The sequence below is a fragment of the Fistularia commersonii genome, chromosome 17 (assembly GCF_037954325.1).
Source record: "Fistularia commersonii isolate RoL2024-O1a breed Wild chromosome 17, RoL_Fcom_v1.0, whole genome shotgun sequence".
Classification (NCBI taxonomy): domain Eukaryota; kingdom Metazoa; phylum Chordata; class Actinopteri; order Syngnathiformes; family Fistulariidae; genus Fistularia; species Fistularia commersonii.
Window position 1 is genome coordinate 15,923,910 of NC_141300.1, and position 22,410 is coordinate 15,946,319.

The window sequence follows — 22,410 nt, forward strand, 5'->3', positions numbered from 1 at the left end:
GCGAACGGACGATTTACAGATTAATAGTTTATTTGGTCTCATGTTGTTAGTCTGTGTTTTTGTGCGAGATAAAACTCTTGAAAGACTGGGAAGAGTTTCTGACTGTCACATTTTGAAGGTGCTACTTGTTTTTACTGTGCGAGCTCGACAGCGGAGTCTGTACCGCTTGAAGTTGCCTTCGATGTTTCACCATTGGCTCACAGTTTTAAAATAGTCTTTCTAATTAGGTAATCTAACAAAAAAAGAGGGAAAAAAAATCTTTCTCATGCATTTAAACAAAGTTCTGGCAAATGCTCATAAACATTTTCATCAGTGAATGGAAATACAAACAAAAATTTGGATTTTTTTTTTTTTTTTTTCCCCCTTCGGTTTGTTTATGCTACAGTAATGAGCCTAGGATCTGCTCTTTTCAAGAGTTTGACAACAGCATGTTCCCTTCTCTCGGAGACAGAAAATGTGACAGCTAAAATCTTCATAAAATAACGGCTTTTTAGATGTGCTTTTCACTAAGACCGAGCGAGATGAATGTGCTATACATCAGCAGTGACTGCAGAGGGGTCACCCAGAGTTCTTTGCTGCATGCAAGCCTGTGACCTGTAGATGGAGCTACAGCACTGCTGGAAAGGGGATCGCCGACGCTAAGGGGATCATTTACTTCTTCCTACAGGAGCCATTCGTGGGAACAACTTGAAGTGAAATCCACCATTCTGTGCATTAGACCAAGAGACACAAGATGAAGAAAAAAAAAAAAAAAGCTAAATTAGCATGTATTAGCCAGGCAAATTAATCTGTTTCAGAACTTTAAAGTTGAGGACAATTTTGATTTAGATGAAATGGATGAGAGTTGCAAAAAAGAAAAGGGATAATTTACACTTGAAAGCTGATTTTGAGCTTTGCTGTCATTAGACTGTTTTAAGTATTTAAGTAGAATTAATATTTAAACATACGAGGTAGCTCATCTGTCAGGAGTTAGACTAGAAAGAAACATGTATACCTTATGTGAGTATTTGAACCATTTTCTTTTTGACACTGCCAGGTAGCAACCGCTTTAGACATCATTTGACAGCCTGTGAAATGCTGATTGCCTCACATCACACACTGTAAAGATGGCATTTGATGAATGTTTGATGCGGTGCAGCTGTAAACACACTTGGCAGCTGCAACTGCTGCTTTTTGGGGGGCTGATATAATCATCATCTCCCCAGATGAGGGCAGGGCAGGGTCAGATCTGGCTCCAGAGGTCTCGGGTGACCACCTGTGCAGAACCTTGGCAGTCGGGCCCATTAACCAGTGCAACAGCCTGGCCAGGATCAAAGATATAATCAGAGTTGTCATAATTGTTCTTGTTAACACTGTCCCTGAAAACGAGATGCTTTGTGAGTCTTGGATCTACCCAATTGCGGTTTGCTGCATTGCAGTGAAGCCCGACGTTTTGTGAAAGCGGCGTGCACGCCTGTGAATCGTCTCCCTTGTTTCTGCTTTGCATCTGTTTTCCCTCTGTTTGAAAAAGTTTGAGGCCTCAAAGGAGCGGCTTCTTCAGTCTCATGGGGGTTGCACACTACATCTCCCTGGCGGTGGGAGTTCTCACAGACCATGCAGTGGGAATGTGTCTAGTCGTAAAAAATGATGGCTGTGACGGTTGAAGTGTGCATTCATGGTTTCCGGTCTGTGATCCATTAATTATTAAATGATAAGCTGGAAATACGTGCAGCATTATTGCAGTGCCGCATTACAGTTTTATTATGATTATCATTAACAACTCTTTCAGAGTTGTCCCTCAACAGCTCCTAATGTTTGCTGAATGCAATGTGTGACCTTGACGCGGACCTCTTGACTAGTAGAATTGATAAGATGTCTCTTCATTAGTTGTGTAATTGGTTATGAATTCATCCGTACCAGGAAGCGGGTCTCATAAACTCCCCGGATTCATCACAAATTTTGTTTGGAAATATGAACCCATATTAACTAACTTTTAATTCGCAACACTTAATAAACACGTGGCACTGAGAAGGTTTTATTTGCACATCTCGTGTATTCATTCAGGGCTTCTGCCTGGATGAGGTATGCTCTGCGTTTAACCCAGCAGTGTGTGCCACATTATAATAGGTACCTTTAACATACTCACCACCTTCCTATTCATTGAAGACACCTCTCCCCAGGCAGCTGACGCGGTGACCTGTCAGCCCCTGTGTGTGTGTGGCTGTTCGGGGGCCGGTCTCGGCCCTGGTGTGTTAACGTGTGTGTGAGCTGAGCTGACAGGGAGAGAGAGTCCGTGCCACTCCCTCCCCGCCTCCTCGGGGGGGAAAAGCTCACATGGCAGATCTGTCACCCAGGAGGTCGCTTAGTGTTAACGCTCCCGACACGGATTAAACACTAGTGGCCAGTGCCGGCGTGCAGGGTCAGTATAGCCACCACTGACAGGCACCGAGGGTCCCCTGCTGACTGCCCTGCTTCAGCTTCATACTGGCGCTATCCTGGCCCTGGCATGTGTCAGACAGGTGGGGACGCAGCGGCCAGAAGACAATGGCCCCGTGCGCGAATGCTAATGTTTTTTTCCCCCCCTCACTCGGTCGCTCGTCCTCTGCGTTTCGATCAAAAGCTCCTATCGTCGTGCAGATGCCCCTCCAAGCTGTGGCTGTTTGTTTCGTCTTTTGTTAACAAAACAGCGAATACGTATTGTTATACTCGTTAAAATCTCGTTTTTAATGTTCCCGGAGTAGTGGTACTCGTCGGTGATATTTATTTGTGTGGAGGAAAAACTTTTTGTGCCTGTTATCGACCGTTGCGGTAAAAGTACCTGTGAATTTTAAAACACCACCTGGATCTAGAACCACACATTTTCTGTTCATTTTTATAACATTATTTTAGCTATGTATTTTGTTAATGTCATCACACACCAGATCTGGTAAACTCACTTCCCTTGGCTGAAGTGGGGCACGAGATTCCCCTTTTCATTCCTTTCATTCAAACCTAGCCTCTATGTAGCCCCCCCCCCCTCCCATCCCCCACCCTTCAGTCGATAAGACTTGAGCTGAGCGTATGTGAAATATTTATTCAGCGGTTGCTCAGAGCACCATGGCTGCCCACACACTCTACCTGCCCCGAAGAGAAATCTTATCTGCGCTTCCTCTGCCTCCGACACCCCCTCAAAGCCTGTCCCTACACTGGCCCGAGCTCAACACAAATTACATGTCTCATTGCTCTGCGTTTACAGCTACTTTAAAAACCTGCCGCTCCTGTCCCCAGCAGAAGCCCTCAGCAGCAGATTCTGTTACTGCCCGGACGGAAAATAAAAGACCCGAGTGCACCGTGCTGCCACTTGTACCTGCAATTGATATTAATCATATTTATTTTATTTAAGTTGATGTGTAGTTGTTTTATTTTTTCTTGAATTCGACCCGCAAAGGGAGCATCCAATTCGATGAAAATGCACATGTATATATGTGGTCCAGTTTACTCTTTGCATTATTAGTCATTTTAGTGTAACTCACTCAAATAAACAAACCCAGGGTTCATAGAGAGACTGCAGCTTGTTAAATTCATTTAGTATATGTTTAGGTAATCTGGCATCCATCCACAGCCCCCTTAACTGACCCCCATAAGTGCTTGTTGGCGCACTCCATGCTTTGTTTAGCTTTCCAAAATGGCATGCAACTGAAGAGAAAGTAGTGAAGCTTCGAGTAAGATTAAATCTCGGTTGTTTTTGCATCGTGAGCATGCATTGTGAAAAGTATTTTCACATGGCGTGCTGTTGTTTCTTTTGCTTCTTTTTTTTCCCCCCCGTTCTAATAGCGATGCTATTATATGGCCCCATGTGTTGTGACACTACACCAGTCTGGCTCATCAACTGTATTATGTGTATCATATTGATGTTATGCCTATATTTATAGCCTGTTATCTCTTTTAGTGTAGACGGCGACCGTTTGGCAATCTTTCAGGCTGCCAGTCATTAGTTTGGGTTGGGTGGACCTGGCCACCCCCTCCTCTGTTAATCAATTTACAGGATGGTAGAAAGTCTTCCAGAGGGTGTCTTTGTCCCTTTGTTCCCACTACGATCTCTTCTCTCTCCCGGGAGAGCGTGGGTGGTGGGAGCTGCCATGCTTGCTCAGCTTTAAGTTATTTTATTCACACTTTTAATCGCTGAGTGCTTTATTATTAGGTGCCGGATTCTGCTGGCCAGAGGATCTGCATGAGAAGGTGCAGAATGCATTTAGTGGAATCATATTAATGGCACTATAAAACAAATCTGTCAGGCTGTTCTTAACCCTGCTAGCAGAATTGCTCTGCCCAGGGTTGCCCCCTTCTCCAAGCGCTTACAGGTGGCTAAGGAGAGTGCATCTCCATCATCTACTCCACCATGTGCTAATAGTTTTATTAATTCATTGTTTTTTTTCCTCCCTAGGCGCCTGGTGCATAATCATACAGTCATTTTTCAGCTAAATGGTGTTTGTCAAGGGAGGTTCTCTACATTAGAGACACCCCTCCCAGACATATAGTAGCTCTTGTTCAATTACGAGTCATTGGTAATCCCGCTCTGCTTTTTGTGCCCCTAAATTCTCAGGTATGTCATAAATTGTTACAGGCTTTCTTGTGTTTATCACATAGCAATTTTTTTTTACCGCAGGATCAACATATTAGCATGGTCACGTTAAGAAACTTCAAGGTTTCAGTCGTCACATTTAATTTCCCGATGGATGAAAACTCACATTCAGCCTCCCACAGCCAGAGCCAAGGCTACGTTTGATGGCAATTAAAATGTGGATGATTTTTATACAAATTTACACTTCCTGCGTGGCAGGCTTGCTCTGTGTCTAATATGTCCTTTAATCACTCAGCTGGATGCTAATAAAATATAAGCCACTTAGTTGGGAATTACATCCGTCTGTGTTCCACTGGAACTCTGGAGAATAGGAGTACACATGGGCAAGGTATAGTCATGTCTCTGCTCATTACTGTGGAATATCTGACGGCGAGGAGTTAGTCTGTGCACCTGAGTGAAGTAATCTGAGAGCTTTTCCCAGATGTTTCCCTCCATCGTTTTTATTAGTGTTAAAAACGCATGTAAATCCTGAACACATGGGCTGACATACCATAAGGGAGGAATTGAGAATATATTCTGACAGTTTTGGTTTATACCCTCATTTAAGCACTCAGTTTAGACACCAGGCATTGTATTTCTGTAGGCTTTTATCTTGTCCACTGAGCTAGAACGCGATGAGCAGAAATTTGCATTAGTGGGCGATTATGAATACCTGACAGATTCTCTCTGCTGGCTCCCTGGGCGGAAATGAATTGGCTCCCTCTGTTGACTCGCACAGGAAGACAGAGACCAAGCAATTAGACTTTAGTGGTTAATGTAGCAGCTTTTGCAGGGAGGGCAAGGAGGTTCAACATTCCTGCTGGGCTCATGTCAGTTTCCCAGCACATCCACCCCCTTTTCCCTTTTTTTCAGTTTTTATGAGAATACTGGGAATATGACAAGCTACCTGTCCACCAGCCTACTGAATCCCTCCGGGGTGGTGGGGACGGTCGCTTTCGAATAAGTCTCGTGGGAACCCAGGTGACAACACGCGACGTGGGTTATTCATAACATAGATCAGATACTCTGCAACTACCTCTGCGCGTCATGCATATTCATTGTTTACTTTTTTTATCCCCCGCTCCTGCTAATTTGTCACTGTACACATAATTCAGATAAGTACTTATTAAAAAAAGAAAAAAAAAAAGACACGGAAGCATATCGTTCATATCTTAACATATTGGTAATCCCACTGTTTCCGCTTGTACCTCCGGCACACCCGCTGCTGCACCGAGGGATGATAAGTCTTATAGTGGTGAAGCCCAGGGCATTTGGGCCACATTACTGTCTGCGTTACTCATTGCTCGTGTTTTCCTGGTGGCCCGCTTGAACCTAGCCCTGGTGTGACAGTAGGTACACCAGCCCCCAGAGCAACGGGCTCCGCGTGGTTGCTATGACAGGCTCAGTCTGCTGTTTACAGGCCTGCTATTGAGGCCCGAAGGCCCCAGTGTTTCACATCCTGTCTCAGGCTTAACTCAAACATATTGTTTGTGCTCTGAGCTGCCTCCAGCTCTTTTAACCTCGCCTGCACAGTGCTACCATCGTGCGAGTTCAGCACAGCGGATATGGCCAATGTTTCAAAATAAACTTTGAAGAAATGTAAAACAAAACAAAAAAAAAACAAAAAAAAAGGGAGTTGTTCAGCAAGCGCAATACATGTTAATGATGCTAGAGACGCATTAATTATAGAAAACCTTGTTATATAAAGTGTGTGTATATCTACCTGGTGAAAGATGGTACTGGTAAATGAAAAAAATTTAAAAAAAGGACCATATGTTCGCACATAATCACGCTATAATAGATTTCAAGATTTACCCGGCTGTGGGGGACATTTTATTTCATCCCTGTCAACTTGCTGGTGTGATCCTCCTCACACATTCCTGATAATTTCAGTTGAGACAGACTCATTAGACTGTCACTAAATGGGTTTAAATGCAGCCGTCCAATTAGTGCTCTGCTGTGAAATGCAGTGGGTGTTGTGCAATGTGCTTAGCACCACTCCTTTACAGAATTATGAGGGATTACTCATTCAGTGTGATCCATCTTATTTCTACCAGGGGTCTTGGCTTTTCTCAGTATCATCACCACGGAGGGGGTAAATGTTGCAAATGCTTCTCCACTTGCCATATGTGCCTTGTCAGAGAGCCTCGCTGCCTCCGAAACTAAGAGGATTTGATGTGCTAGTTAAAAGACAGTATACCATGCTTATCTGTGTCATACTTTTCTGTTCAGCAAAAAGGCACTCTGTCAGCGCCGTGCTACTGGTGTGTATAAATAGGATTTGAGGATATTAAAAGTTTTCCATGAATACGTTACTTTCAAACCACTCAGAATAAAATCTGTTTCCACTGGCTGTAAATCTCAGGGGCTTTACAGTTTGTAGTGCATTTCATGAGATTTAAAACATAGCTAAATCCATTTTATACTTTGGTTTAGAAAACCGTCCCGCTGAGATTTAGACGTCGCATGAGGGTCCGTTAATATGAGCTAAAGCTCAGCACATGTGTCACTTCCCCGTCTCCCCAGATCTTCCTGTTGACGGTGTGGAACTGGGAACTCTACATGCTGCCCCTCTTCCTGCTGTTGCTCATCGCCTGGAATTACACCCAGCTCTCCAAAGGGAAGAGCGGTTCCAGCCAGGACCTGGTGAGTGACGGGGCTCTCGAACTCTTTGGTTTCCATCATCAGATGTCTGTCACTCGTATTTCACGCGGTTTAAAATTGAAATGTTTTGGTGCGCTATACCATGAAAGGCCTCAAAACCTTCACAATCACTTAACATAGAGTGATTTTTTTTTTTTTTCCTCTATGTCAGCACTTCAGAATATGCACAGCTTGTAAAATAGTTCTCTACTTTGTCTTCAGATGATAAAAGTTCAATCATCGAGAGTCAAGTTAGATTTTTATCAGCGTAAACCGTAGGCTATCGTTTGTTTATCTATTAACACCACGCGCAGAAAGACAAGCCTATTTCACTCTCTGGAAGGTACCATTATCTCCAAACTATGTGCTGTTATGGAAATTATGTTTGCCCTACATGTGTCTGTGAAGGTTAATGCTGTTCACACTCCTGACTGCCCCCCAATTTCTCTGTGTTGTAAGTCTTCTCACCAGCCAGCCGGGGGCTTGGCCCAGTCACCCGCCCTCCCCAATGCAATGTCCCCTCGCTGTAGATTGTGTTTATAGCTGCTGGCAAAGATGCTGTCCCTGGGCAATGTTAAAGCCCAGGCTCACCCTCATATCCAGAATCTCTGTCACCCCTTTGTGACCCTCTGGCCCGCAGTGACAAAGCTCTGTTTCCAGGCAATGTCACAATGTGCGCCACAGTCGGGTCAGGGATGACTTGATATAAAGTGATATAGGCAACAGCATCTGAATTAAATGTGTTTTTTCTTCTTTCCTCTTTCTGTTTTTCCGTGTGTTTATGTTGTGGAGAAATGAGATTGCTTTGGTGTGACAGTGCTCTTGTGAGGAAGGCCCTCTTTCACCTCTCCTTTTGTGTGAGGTCACCCCTGTGATGCAGTCTCTATGGAAACAAGCCTCTCCCAATAGGGGTGAATGTACTCAAAGAAAATTTCATTACTAGGTGTTTGTTAAAAATGCTCCAGTGCCCACATGTCCCCTTCGTTTGAAATCACCTTCTACCCTTTATTTTCTCTTAGGTGAATATGAGCATGGGTGACGACGAAGAGGACGACGAGAAGGTATTTTATCTTGTCTCTTTCCAAAATTCTAGGGGATAATATGTTACGGTGGAAGGCGACCAAGTCACAATGAATGCAAGTTTTGCTTTGTTTTTTAAATATTTGCCATCGGCGCTGGTTGATTTTAAAATGCCACACGTGTGTACGGATACTTTTCTCGTGTGTCGTAATAGTTTAGAACGAATAATCAAGTGATAACTATGTATTATATCAACATGCCTGTCAGCTTTTGTCGGGCCCAAGTGACTCCTTTGAACGGAAACATGTAGAAAATATGCTGCAAATGTGTCAGTGGATAAAATCTTACTGTGCATTTTTGTCGGGTGGCGTAACACACCAAATCCTCTAAAAAAACCTAAATAATAAGGAACACCGTTTGAATAACTTTTCGACTTTGAAAAACCTGTAAAAGCTCATACTTTGTACAGAGACCTGATCAGCAATCATGAAGGGAAACAGATTCAGAATCTGGCTTAGGAGCGTAATCGATTGGACCGCGGATAACGGAAAAATCATACCGCTTTTCATCCCTGTGTGTAAATGGAGTGACTGCGAATGGTCTTTGATACCAGAGAAAACAAAACAGAATAATAACAAAGCCGTAAACTTTGCCCAAAGGGTTACAAGTCATTTTCACTTGTTCACTTGTGTGAAATCAGCAGTGATGTTCATTAATATATCTCTCTGGTGTCTCCTGAAAAACAAAACAACAGGAAAATCGCAGCACATAATATTCAATTATACTCAAGCCGCTGTTTTCTGTAAGGAACGAGGAGTTAACAGGGATGTGTATTATTGCTTTATGGCAATGAAGTGTGGAACTAATGCAGAGCCTTCAAGCGATGACCCTTGTGCTGCGTGTCTAGGCCCGGGATTCATATCCATAATGCGCTCAATATATTCTGTTGCGATGACCCCGGGCTACGAAAAAAAAAAAAAAAAAAAAAGCCCGCTCCCTTTTAAAAACACAGGCACATTCTGCAAGTCCTGTCTGCAAGGATCGGCTAATTCACAGATGAAACTCGCATGATATCTCCGCTCTCGCCGAGTGGGAAGCCACACCGAGAACATCGCCGAGAGAATATTTTCGGTGTTTCTGAATCTGCGCACTGAGTTTAGCATCTTTACTCGACAGGATATTTATTACATTTGTCTTTGCCTTGAAAACTCAATTTATGATAAGGGGAATGTCAGCCTTTCTTTCAGGTATAGAAATAGCAGGGGAAGATTTAAGATTCCCTCCATGCGCCGCTTGTGTTTGCGGACTCAGCCTTCGCCTCTTAAAGCTGTTTGAAAGGTTTTCCATGAGCCTTCTAAGCCCTTTCACACTCCGAGGAAAAATGAAATATCTCCTTTCATTTACTAATTAAGCAGTCACCCATGTTTGTTTTAAGCTGTCAGCTTTAATTTAAAGTGGCTTATTTGAAAGTCTTGTTATGGTCGTGCTGTCACTTGAATGTGATATCATGCAGCTAGATCAAGCAGTGTAGCTTTACACCTCTTATCAAAGTATTCTTTAAAATATTTGGGGTTAAAGAGTGATCAGTGTTCAATTTGATGGCTTCAAAGGTTTTGGGTTTTTTTTTGTTTTTTTTTTCCCTCCCCCTCCCCAGTCCTTTCTCTAACATGTGAATGTAGCCTTTTCCCTGAGAGGAGGTTATGATTACCACTCAAATATGTTTTTCTCCCCCCTTTTTCCTCCTTGAGCAAGGAAATATGTAAACCTCAGAAGGAGCACCAAGAATGTGAAGGCATGATGTTAAAGAGAGTCGAAAGGCAAAGCAGTGTTACAGCGGGATAATACAGAACAGATTCTCAGTCTGTGAACAAATCTGTCCTCGGGGAAAGAGACAGCTTACAAATTATGTGTGGGCAAAGTGACTTCCCTTTGGCCTCAGGTATCAATTGTGCAGATAGACAATATTTAATCATAACATCAAGAAACAGAGAGGCAAAACAAGTTCATAGATCTTCAGTAGAAATGAACAAGCGAGATGAAACAGCCCCTTCGTGCCCCCCGGCTCGCAGAGCCGGTCTGGCGTCAACTCGCTCCTACAGCCCAGCCCGGGGGAGAGCTGGGAGAGAGTGTGAGGAGGTGGCTGTAGGGATGGTAGACGAGTCGGGGAAGCGAAGGGGGGCGCGGGAGGGGGCTCACTCCATCTCTCACCCCCGATGGTTTACGGTCAGCGGCGGGTCTCATTGAACACACCGGTTGGACAGACTGTGCGTGTCATCGTCTGTGGCGTTATGAGCGCTGACACACAGGGACACACATAGAAACCCCTGACCTTTGTGGAAACCAACATTATTTGAATTTTGATCCATTTCTTTCATATCTATTGCTCTCTCTCTCTCTCTCTACATATATATATATATATATATATGTATGTATGTGTGTGTGTGTGTGTGTGTGTGTGTGTGTGTGTGTGTGTGTGTGTGTGTGTGTGTGTGTTCACTGCATTCAAATGTTTTTTCCAAAAATCCATGGACAGTATTCAGTCAGAGAATTAAAACACCAGCACCGTTCTAATTAAAACAATGTTAAATGAGCTTTTTTTTTTTCTGGGGATTGAAAACACCCTACATGTTTTTGAGAGTATGTTTACTTTTGTGCAGGTGATCAAATTGGTTTTCTATTACCCGTACCTTAGAGGAAGCTTTGACAATTTTATCTGAAATGAGACTATGATTTCACACAGGTTTTTCTCAATCACCAGTCATTTAGGATTCATTTAGCCCATCCCCAGTTTAGCCACAATGTTTTCCTTTCCTTATTCCTGTTTATTTTGTTGCTGTTGTTTACAGATGTTGACATGCCGGAAAGAGAAAAGAACAAAGATAATACATTTCCCACAGCAACTGATAGATAATGTTCTTCAGGATGGTTGTCGAGTGACTGGGGCCTTTAAAAATGCAGAGGAATAAATAATGATGATCTTGAAAGTTCCCATTTTTCACTGGAAATTAAATCAAACATCTATTTCCATTCATATCATATCTATATTTCGCATGACCTTCACTTTTAATTTCTTTCCGTTGTAGTCCATTCACTAATATGTCGATACCTGTGAAATCCAAGACATGTTTTCAGTACTTTTAACTGCGCATGGAGAGGATTGTGAAGCCTCCTGATTGAGCTTCATAATGCTAAATAAAAGCTAGCGCCCCAGTGTGAGGTTTTCCAGGTCCTCTATTCAGTTCAGAGACACACTAATAGTCCATGTTTTCAAACAAAACTTTGGATAAGGAACTAAATTAACGCCGTGCAGTAAATTCCAAGATTATGATTCAGGTTTTGAACCCCCCCCCCCCCCCCCCAAAAAAAAAAAAAAAAAAAAAAAAAAAAAAGCAGCAGCATAAGATGATGCATAAACACTGATCCCCTTGATGAGACCAAGGATGTGACTCTCAAAGAAAGCATATTTGTGATAGTTTTTCCTTTTTTGGACAGTGCTGAGCCTCCGGTGCCTGTCCAGATCCCAGCCCAGTGGGGGAGGATCTGCAAGTCTGGGAATTGCTCTCTTGCTTTGCCTTTGGTGGAGGAGAGTGGGTCTGACAGTGGGGAGTCTCTTTGTGCTGGCAGACAGTGTGTTCCCAGGGGCTGCCTCGTGAAGCTCTGATAAAGGCGCTCAGCCTGGACCCCGTCAATGCACACAGGCTGCGGCTTTAGCTGACTTGTAACGTAAACATATAGACATCCTCAAGCCTCCTGTTAGGGTCCATCAGAGCGCCCTCCCCCCAACACTCTCATTCCGCTTCCCGCTTCCTCTCCCTCCCTGCTCTCTGTCATCACTCCTGTCATTATTTCCTCCTTTTGATGTGAGGTTTTTAGGCCTCTTTAGCTTGTGTTACTTGGGTTATCTCCGAGCACTCCTCTCCCTCTGGAAGACTTCACACTCGCTGTTATTTCTTGCCTTGATGTGATCACATTTAGTTCATTTGGAGACGGACACTCGGACCCCCCGCGCCCTGCCCCCGCCCCGTCACGTGTTGACACATTGCTTTGTTCACACTTATTCATGATGATGTCAATGTATGGAAGCTAATAATGCTTGTACAGCACTTATTGTGAAAAGATTCGTGTGAATTCAAGCTGCGCTCTGCAGATATGGAGGTTTTCTCTCCTCCAGACAAAGATATAGAATAGGTTTAAAGAAATAGGGGGGAGGGGGGGGTGACAGAAAAAATGTCTTCAAAACTGTCCTATTGCTGCTGGAATACTTTGCGAGGCCCACGGACTTCTTGTCTAGGTCATGTAGTCTGCCTGATTGCAGATGGCCATTTTGTGTACTTTTCATCTGCCTGAGTGCCTTGATTGTACTGCACTTGTGCAACAGCTCCATTGTGCGAGGTGGGCAAAAGCTAAAATCTCGCAGCCATCCACATAACAGCCTGTGCGTTCCGAGACTGTCTCATCTTCAAAAGCATAGTCCAAAGAAACCCAGTGTTTGCTCATTATGGGCCATTCAATAGATAAATCAGCCGTAATAGCACAGCTATACTGCATAAACTGCTCTTTTGCTCACAACAGTTGACATGCAGAGCACCTCACCGGAGCATTTTTTTTTTATTGTTTTATTTCTCTTTTTTTTTTGTTGTCGTTTTAGGAATCAGGAAAAAAAAGTTTGATGGATAAGATACATATGGTGCAGGAAGTCGTGCTGACCGTTCAGAACGTTTTGGGAGAAATCGCGAACATCGGCGAGCGAGTAAAGAAGTAAATGAAGCTCATTTTACTTTACGGAACACTCATTATTTGATGGCATATTTTCTTATTCATTATTTTATGTCATTCTCTCCGAAATATTGTCTCTCCACAGCGTATTCAACTGGTCTGTTCCATTCCTATCGTGCCTGTCCTTCTTAGTGCTGTTTGTAGCAGCATCCCTATTATATCTGATTCCACTGCGATATATTGTGCTGATATGGGGTAAGTTCTACATCCATAAATTTCAATCAGAAAATTGCAAACCAGCAGAGCCGTATTGTTTTTACCCTTCATATTTTTTTGCCCGAGCGTTCCATATGTCAAACAACCCATCGGAAAGTGCACCGGTTCTCGTTACATAGTTTTAAAACACAGCTGTTTTACAGACTCGGCGACTGCAAAATCATGATTTAATGAAGTGCAACCGTTTAAGTTCCCTGCCATCTTTACACCTCTGCAAATGCACAGAGATCAGACCGCTGCAGAGGTTTCGCTCCACTCAGTGTGGGCTGATACGGCAGAATCCAGCAGAGGCGAGGGCCCAGGGTTTGTGCGAAAACAAAGCCGAGGTAGAGTAGAGAGCCGTATATAATACATGATGTCCTTGGGCAGTCTACAGGCTCCTGGTCTAGCCTCTCATTATCTGCTGTAGTCATACAGAATAGACAGTCATCTCAGTGGTCAGGGAGATATGTTGCCCTTAACAGGCTCTACTCTACCAGCTGCAAGCCCACAACCACTGTACCACCGCACTGCCTTCAACACAATCAATACCAAAAAACCATTGTATCAAACAAAAACACACAGTCTGAGACACTCCTCTGCCTCCCCAGTTAACCCCCATCTCTGTGGTTGCGAGGCAAGCCTTTTAAGTTGCTTGCACATATTTAAGTCCTTAGGTTCTTTGTCTGTATGTTGAGGTAAGGCAGTACCAAGCTGTGAATATAATGGTCCCATTACAAAACTCCAGAGATGTTTTTTTTTTCTTTTTTCTCCGTGGTATACAACCATGTGGAAGGCGAAGCTAGATCATTGGAAAATGGTCAGATTCGAGGGTGAAAAGAGCCGTTCGCTTCTTTAAATCGGGCGAACCCGTCCGTATCCTCGCCTGTTCCGTCGTATCCGTGCGGCTTGATTTAATTTCCACCGATCAGCCGAAGTGCACCGGCAATTAACCGATTCGATTATTAGAGCTCGAGATAGCTTACGTTTTAGTTTTCGAACAGTAAACCTGCAAAATGGTGCTGCTCACATCGGCGTTTAAATTCATTACTGCCTTCTTGTTTTCACAGGCGTTAAGAAATTTACCAAGAAGCTCTGGAACCCGTATGCGATCGACAACAACGAAATACTGGATTTTCTCAGAAGGGTGCCTTCTGATATCGAAAAGGTAAGGGTTAAGTTTTACATACAGATTGGGAGGAGATTCCCCTGAGACAGCCGCATTATTTGTTGCTCCACGATTCCCGAGTGTCGGGGAAATATCTCCTCGGGCTTTGTTTGATTATTAATGGACCCTCACCTTTAATGCAGCCCCGCTCCAATTATTACTCAGTGCGGCATCATGTAGCTACGGAATGAGGAAATGCTCAAATCCGAGGCGGGCCGCGTCGGCCGAGCCTCGGAGCGTCATGAGTCATTTTGCGTGTTCGGTCGAAGCGCCGTGACATTCGGAGTCGCCGATCGGTCAGAGGGCTCCCGACATCTCCGACTGCGGGGACTTCGAGGTGGCCTCCGTCTCTTCGGGGCTGGCGGAGTCAATTAATGTAGTCATCTTGCCAGGCGCCATATGCGATTACATATCGGCCACGGTTGATACGCCATTTGCATTTACATCAGAGGACGGCCGGGGCAGGGGGTCCGTCGGGCGCCGGATGCTTACACTTCCGCGACCAAGAAATTTGCTCGGCCAGGAAATGAAGTGGCGCGCAGGCCTTCATCTCCCAGGTAACTCCGCAGACAGAATGCGGTCAGAAAACCCGACAGCCTGGATCTGGAAAGACACCCTCAACCCGGTCCGTTCCTCTGCTGCGCCCTTGATGTCCTCTTGCAGCAAGCCATCGCTGACTTCCCTGTGATGTCGGAGGGAGCCTGTGTTGTTTGAGATTTGGCCGACTGAGTTGGCAAAACAAGGTGGTGAATACATTTTGAATCAGAATCCCTTTGTATGTCTTCCTCCCCATTGGGACACAATGTTTGAGCTTTGAAAATGACTCACTTTCAAATCCCATGGAGACAATACTTTTTAGCTGGGTTAAAAAGAGAAAGTACATCTTGAAAATAGCTCCAGTCATGAAAAACAAAACAGCCTTAAGATTCATCATAAGTATGTTTCATTATGGACCGTGAAAAAAATAACCTTAACATCATATACACAGGAGAGCCAAAACAATAGACCACATATTTTGTTTTTGTTGACTTAGAACTTCAATCCTCAGATAGGTGTGGACATAAAAACCCCACAAAGGCTGAAAATTGACTCCTGTCTTTCTTGCAAATGTGACTTGGCAATTAGTGCCTGTGCAAATCTACAAAGTGTGCCTCAAACGGGGACTTCTGACAACACTGTGTCTGTCTGAAATAAGAAGCATCTGTCAGTTCTGAGGACAGTTTCATGTTCTGATGCAGGAGGCAGTCACTTTGTTCCCACATTCCATCCTCCATTCTAATAATGGAGACCATCTAATTAGCATAGTTCTTACCTTTATTCAACAGATTCGCTGTATTGTTGGAGCTCAGCAAGAAGGCTTCAAACGCGAGATTACAAATCCCAGCTCTTCTCCTTTTCAATTTATACCGTGATAAGTCTTTTTAGGATTACGGTGGCAATTTTTTAAAACAACCCCCCCCCCCCCCCCAAAAAAAAAAACGGACAACCGTCTGTAATTTCTGGAATGTCAAAAGATAACATGATTTCCGATCGTGAATTTTTCTCGCAAACTCTTTTGTGCATCAATGAATTCCGGAGAGAAAAAAGGGAAACGGCAAACTTTGGCGTCGTGAGCGTTTCAAGCTTAATTCCGAGCTTTATCAAAGGCAAGAAAACAGATGCGAGTTCGAGGTGCCACATTTGGGGTCGGGATTTTGTCTTAGAGAAATCAAAGTCACGCAAAGAGACGCCAAGAAGAAAGTTACACATGAAGCGATGTTGGGAACGTCTTAACCTGAACAACATGGGCTTTGTACTATTCCTGGACTTAAAGTTCTCCGAGGGGACGTTCGTTGCTTCGCGGTGAGAGATTATGCAGTTTGCAACTCCCCGTCTGGCCTGGTAGGTCATCTCCACGGTTGATGTCTGTTTCTAATATTGTGATTGCGCTGCACAATGAGGGGGGCGTACACTGGTACGGAACTCTTGACTCCTCAAATCCTTCCTCCCTGTGATTAATCCCCTCTGCTCCTGTGTTTAAAAAATGATTCATTACAGGCGAGTCCGCCTCGCTTTCCGCCGCACCAGCTCTCCTCGGGGGAGCCATTACCGTGCGCTCCACTGAGCTCGGATTACCTGCCTCTGACCAAACTCCTGTTTGTTTTTACAGGTGCAGTACAGCACGTTGAGAGCGCCCACCGGCCAAAGCCAGCCGCGGAAGAAAAAGTAAGCCGGGCCGACACGCCGGATGAAAGGCTCCTCTCAAATCCGCGCGACGAAGTCCACCCGACAACAACGCTTCAGTGCCACCGCAGCCCGTGACCCCCGCGCACCCCGACACAGCATCCTAACTCTGCCTCCCGCTGCCGGGGGTCAGCCGGCCGCTCTCCGGCCCGCGTGTTCGCCACCCCCCCCCCCCGTGAAAGGGGCCGTGAACTGCGGCGGCTTGGAGGGCAGCACATGGCCCTGTCAATCACGAGCCTGGAGGTAAAGAAAAGAGAGAGCGCTGGAAGGCTCTGCCTTCATCTTTGAATAAAATGGAGAAAAGCAATGAAAAGCATCGGGGTTGGCTTACCGCAGATCTCTGCTGTTTTTCTTTTTTTTTTTTGCCCGAAGCGAAAGTTAATACAAGTTTAACAATTCATGGAAAAAAAAAACAAGAACTGTTGCAACGTGTTTTTATCCGAGCGCTAATAGAAATATATGTCAATATGTGTATTCTCAATAATGTCGGATGATTAATTTAGTCGCACCGTCAACTTATCAGGATCGAGTTCTGAATTATATATCGTCCTCTTCCGGCAAAGGCTCACCCGAAGCGGTACGACGCCGGCGGCTTTCCCAAGTTTACGCCGGCGCCATTTATGTTGTGTTTATGCATTCGTATTTTTCAGCGATTTCAATTTTTTTTTTTTTACCCGAAGTTCGCGACTCGCACGAAAACAATTTGAGAGTTTTGTTTTTACCCCGCGTCATCCCGCGGAAATGCAAAATACTCCGAATAAAGCATCTTGATCAGTCAGAGCTCTTGCTTTCGCCCGTGTTTTCCAATAACCGCACTCTAGTGAGGATGGATTACACCACTTCTTTCCTTGAATACACAGTAAACACATCTGATTACACAACACAGCCATTGGAACAGAGCTCACACCCCGGCCACCGCTGCGCTTTGGTTGCCGAGCTCACATCAAAGCTGTGTGGCTTCACTGTGCTTCCTAATGCATTGCTTTGTTGCCTTCTCACAATAACACGGTCCAGATGAGAGAGAGCTCATCTCACAGATTGTACGTTCTCTGTCGTTAGCACTTAGCGCTTTACATTTGCACTAAAATCACCTGGTCTATCTAATGGTTCCATGCATACACACATATGTACGCCTTCCCCCCCCCCGAACCCCTCCTTATCCATCTGCTTCTCCATTCAGAAACATGCAGTTATGACCCTTTCCATTTTTAGCCGGATAATGAGCAGTTTAGAGTTTTCGCGAAAAAAAAAACACCGGGGCGAATTTTAGATCGTTCATATCTTAACGCACGGCCGAGAGAAAATACGTCTGGTGTAAAACAAATTACGGTTCATTCTACCGAGATTGATCACGCAATTTAGCTTAATGTAGCACAAAAGTACAAGTACCCCCAACCCCCGGACGCCCCGTCTCTCTCATAATAGACACGAGGCTCGTGAAAATACACAGAGCAAGAAATGAACGGGCTGAACCGAGGCTCGAACCCTGACGGTTCATTCTCGCTGATTGGGGGACGGAGCATCGCGGTCTGGGTTCCCCCCCCCCTCCCCGCGCCTCAGCGGTGGCACGCTGGTGAAAGAGCATCCATCTGTGCTTTGTGAAGAGTTTGATTGGCTCAGGGGGACCCGGCGGAGCCCCGGGCTATCTCTTTTGACAGCCTGATAGAGACATCACTGGGCTCTCCCAGGAACTGGCACCAGGGGTCCATTTCAAAGCGAGAGGGTGTGGAGGTGACCCTGAGCTTCTGACGAGTTAAATCCCACACACTGGCTGAAACCCTCCAACATTCTTGGCATTACTGGGGCAGGGTTTCTGCTGTGATAGGAGGGATGGCAGTACCTGGTAGTTAAGGGGGGGGGCGCGGAGTACCCGCCGGCGGTACCTGACGAAGCGTCCCCGAGAGGTGAAACCAATCGAGCGATATTCCTGGCGTGTTTTCACTCGGCTGTCGGGCGAACGAACCACCGCGGGAAGGACGACTAATTCCTTTTTTAGCGAGACGATACTTCTCGGGTGAAAATTCGATACGAATAAAGTCGCCGAGGAGAGCGGGAGCGGTTTAGTCGGAATAATATTACGACACGGACGGATATATTATTGAGCGAAATGCTGCCGGTAGCGTTACGAGCAGCCGCGTGAGAATACGCCGGCCCGCCTGCAAGCTGTCAAATGTTTGAATCCGTGGCACCGAGGTTGTGGACGCGGACGTACCGGGTATCATTCATAGTCGGTGGATCGTACAGAGGAGTCTGACAAGGTTACAATAATTGTTGATTTGGCTCGGCGCGCACCGGTGCACATTCGCTTACACGCGCGGACACTCTTTCAAGAAGTGCGATCGTATACAAAGAATTATTTATCAATGTTTTTCCTCCTGGGAAGGTGGCGAATCTCTGCGGACGAAGTCGCCGCGCAATATGGTCCCCAAATGCGGCGGGGGAAAATCCCCGGATGTTTTACAAGCTCGCTAATGAACGTTTGAGCCACGCCGCAGTTAACATTGTCTGATCACGTTTTTTTTTTTTTTTTTTTTTTTTTTTTCCTCCAGTAGTTGTTGTTGTGCATGGCATGGCCGTGATGTCTTCATCAGACTGTCAAAAAGGAAGTGCCAGCAGCTGTAGCGGATCCCCCCAGAGCCTGTCACACTCCTTGTTTCCATGGCAGTCCTTCAGGCAGCACCACAGGCAGGCTGTGTGCAAGGACCCATACAACCTGTTTTTTCAGCAGCCTCTCCTCTGATGTTCAGCCCCGGAGCAGGCATCATACTACCAAGTGCTGCGCGAGAGAGCGAGCGAGCGAAAGAGAGAACACCGCACGCGTTCTCTCTTTCGCAGCTCTTTACAAGGAAAAGCAAATCAGATGTAAAAAAAAAAAAAAAAAAACAACTCATTATTTGAATAGGCGACTATTTCCAGTGTTTCCTTCGTAATTGTACATGCGCCGCACTGTAAGGTTCTCCAACCCCGTCCCTGAGAGGCATACGATGAGCAGTGTAGGGGAAAAAAAAAAGTAACAAAAGCTAGATTCATAGATAAGTTACGCGAGTTAGAGGTCTGCCGCGCGTTCGTATTTGGCGTGCTCCCGAGTTCCAACGGGACTGAATTAACGGTGCAGAGGTGACGGCCTGCCTACATGCATGCTATCAGGGAGCCCGGCGCACCGAGCCGGAGTTCAGTGGAAACACAATGCACGCGAGAGGCGAGATTCTTTCCGCTGCGATAACTGGTTTTCCCTTTATGCCCGCGTCGTACTAAGAGAGCTTCACGAAGACTATTCAGAATGATGTGGCACGCTTCCGCATTATATTTTAAAATCCCGGTTTACCAGGGTTGATGTTGTCTCTGGGACCAGGGGTGAAAATTTGACTGCGATAACAGAGAGGAAAAAAAAAAACGGTTGCTTAATAGCAGCTCTTTTCAGTGGCTCCGGTTTACTAATAATTCATTTCGTGGCCTACAGTACACACTGGTGTTAAGACATGGCAAAAGCCATAATTCTTTATAGCATCGAGAATAGAAGATGGCCTTTAAGAGCTGAAATTAAATCATTGGCCTTTAAAAGCATCTCTCTAAGGGGCAAGCTGCATTAATAAATTCAACTGATTCCGCTTTAATATTATTCAGAGTGCATTAAAATGAAGACAACAGCTGGGATCATGGCCAGTCTCAGGAGTATTGCCTGGGCCGGCGAGCGCCGGTGAGATGCAAAGCATGTCTAAGCGGAGTCCTGCGTTGCGGACAAGAGGGGCACAAGGTCTCGGTGTTGCAGGTGCAGGCCTGACAGTTGCCGTTGCAGGATCAGAGGTTGTCGGGTGCTGACGCCGGCCACATGAAGACTCTTGAAAACACCCTCACTTGGGAAACGGGCGCTCTACGGATACCGTGCCTTAACTCGTGGCAGGCACCCAATGCTTTTTTTTTTTTTTTTCGAACGTCCCCAGCCCCTTATTTTCATTTGCATGTTTTAGCCGTATGACGAATAGCGAGCCGCCGCCGCCGCGCCGCTAGGACGAACATGAAAAAAAAAAAAGAAATAGAAACCGTTGCTCTCTAGCATTCGGTGTAAAGTCAATGCTCTGCAGTTAGCATAAGCACATGCGTCAGGAAAACAATACAAGAATAATTGAACCGCATATTTCATTCCAATTAACAGTGATATAACGCAATGTGACTCTCAGCCTCCAGAGGAAAGAGCGCTATATTTTGTTTGATGAATCTGCCGAAGCCGCGGCGAGTCTCGCCGCTAACCCGCGGGGAATCAGGTATCATTAGAGATATGAGCAGATCTGCTTTTTGTCTCGTTGAGAGAAAGGGACAACACATTTCTTCGGCGCTACCACGCGGGTGAATGTGAAAGTGTTCAATATTAATAGCCTTTCATCAAGGACACAATTAGGACACCTCTATTTGACACATTCTATAGGTTCTGAATGAATATGGATATATGGTCCCAAGGAAGGAGCCACCGGCTGAATAACAAAGTGAAATCTGCGGCAGAATGAAGAATGCACAACATGACAATCCGGTGCTGATGTATTTTGATCCGATGTGAATTTAAAAGAAGCAAGTGACTGAAAGTGTATTATTATTAGCCAGATTTACAATTCACAGCCCGGGGCAAGTTGTATATTTATCTAAATTAGCATATTTTGCTGCTACACAAACACACAAACCTATCGCTACTTTTATCTGACACGTTCCTCTATCTTGGAAAAACACAAAGCGATTTTGGGGGAATTTGTTGTTTTTTTTTAGGGAAACTATTAGTCTCCCGACACCGGTCGCGGATCAGTCAGAGTTTACGCCGAGCCGGTTTAGGATGCGTCATGTCTCTACAGCGGTGATCGTGACTGAGAAGCCGAGGTGCGAAAAGGACGGTGGCAAAGCGAGAGGACTAATCACGTGTGCATCACCCCTGAGCGCCGTCTCCTCCACGCTCTGCCACATTATGACACTGGAGAGTCGCGTAGCGCGCGAGCATAGCCGGGCCCATTAACCGGAGCGGCTAATTATCGGCTCCTACAAGGTCTTCATGCTCTCAGGCAATGCATGCTCTCTCCCGTTTGTGATTAAAAACATAAACGCGTGCAGGCGAGGGGAAAAAAAAAAAAAGGGATCAATTACAGTACAGGCAGAAAAGATAACAGCCCTGTACCAAAGTAATTAGGCCCGGCGTTTCATCAGAACCGCTCGCTCTGTGATGAAGGTTTAAAGAGTCCAGTGGAAGAAACACCACGACGGTGTTTGTTTTATTTATCATGCTGCGGTGTCACCCGCCGGGGCCCAATTAGCCCGCGACCGATGACTTGGAAAGCTCCTCTCGCTCGTGTCCTTCTGGTGACCTGTGAGCTCCAACCTGTTTTCGGGGGCCGACCGGCCAACTGCGAGGACTCGAACATGCCACCGGAGCCACCTTTATTCTGCCTCTCGGGCTATTTCCCGCTTCAGGGAAAAAAAAAAACAAAAAAAAGTATCGGTTAACGGTGTCAACGGTTTCCGATGCGTCTAAACTGCCGCTTCACCTCCACGGGCGGGATTTCGCTAGAAATCGTACGCAACGGCGTTCACGTGAGATGGCGCCGCCGCAAGGAACGGGCCCCGATCGCGTTGTTGGCTCGGGCTTTCGAACCGTTTGTCAACGCAATTTACTTAATTAGCCGTGATGCGCTCTGATTAAAATAGCATTTACCAATTTACATCGCGGCGGCGGCGATGGGGTTTAAAATTGGCTTTCCTGGACACGATGCATATGTTTCCGCCGTGAGACGGGGAAATAAACGCGGCAAACAACCCAGCCGGGCTTTTG

General features: G+C 45.5%; 1 protein-coding gene across 4 annotated transcripts in view; it reads left to right on the forward strand.

Moving 5' to 3' along the window:
• Positions 1-17,376, forward strand: part of mctp2a (multiple C2 domains, transmembrane 2a) — a 31,421-nt gene extending 14,045 nt beyond the window's left edge. For 3 of the 4 annotated variants that reach the window (XM_086163865.1, XM_086163868.1, XM_086163869.1), the window contains exons 18-23: positions 7,106-7,225; positions 8,242-8,283; positions 12,891-13,000; positions 13,104-13,213; positions 14,284-14,381; positions 16,531-17,376. In XM_086163865.1, coding sequence (XP_086019991.1) covers positions 7,106-7,225; positions 8,242-8,283; positions 12,891-13,000; positions 13,104-13,213; positions 14,284-14,381; positions 16,531-16,590 — 540 coding nt within the window. In that variant the 3' untranslated portion in view covers positions 16,591-17,376. Of the gene's footprint in view, positions 1-7,105; positions 7,226-8,014; positions 8,134-8,241; positions 8,284-12,890; positions 13,001-13,103; positions 13,214-14,283; positions 14,382-16,530 lie in introns of those variants that run through there. The other variant, XR_015107417.1, reaches the window with a different exon arrangement.
• The last annotated feature ends 5,034 nt before the right edge of the window (positions 17,377-22,410 follow it).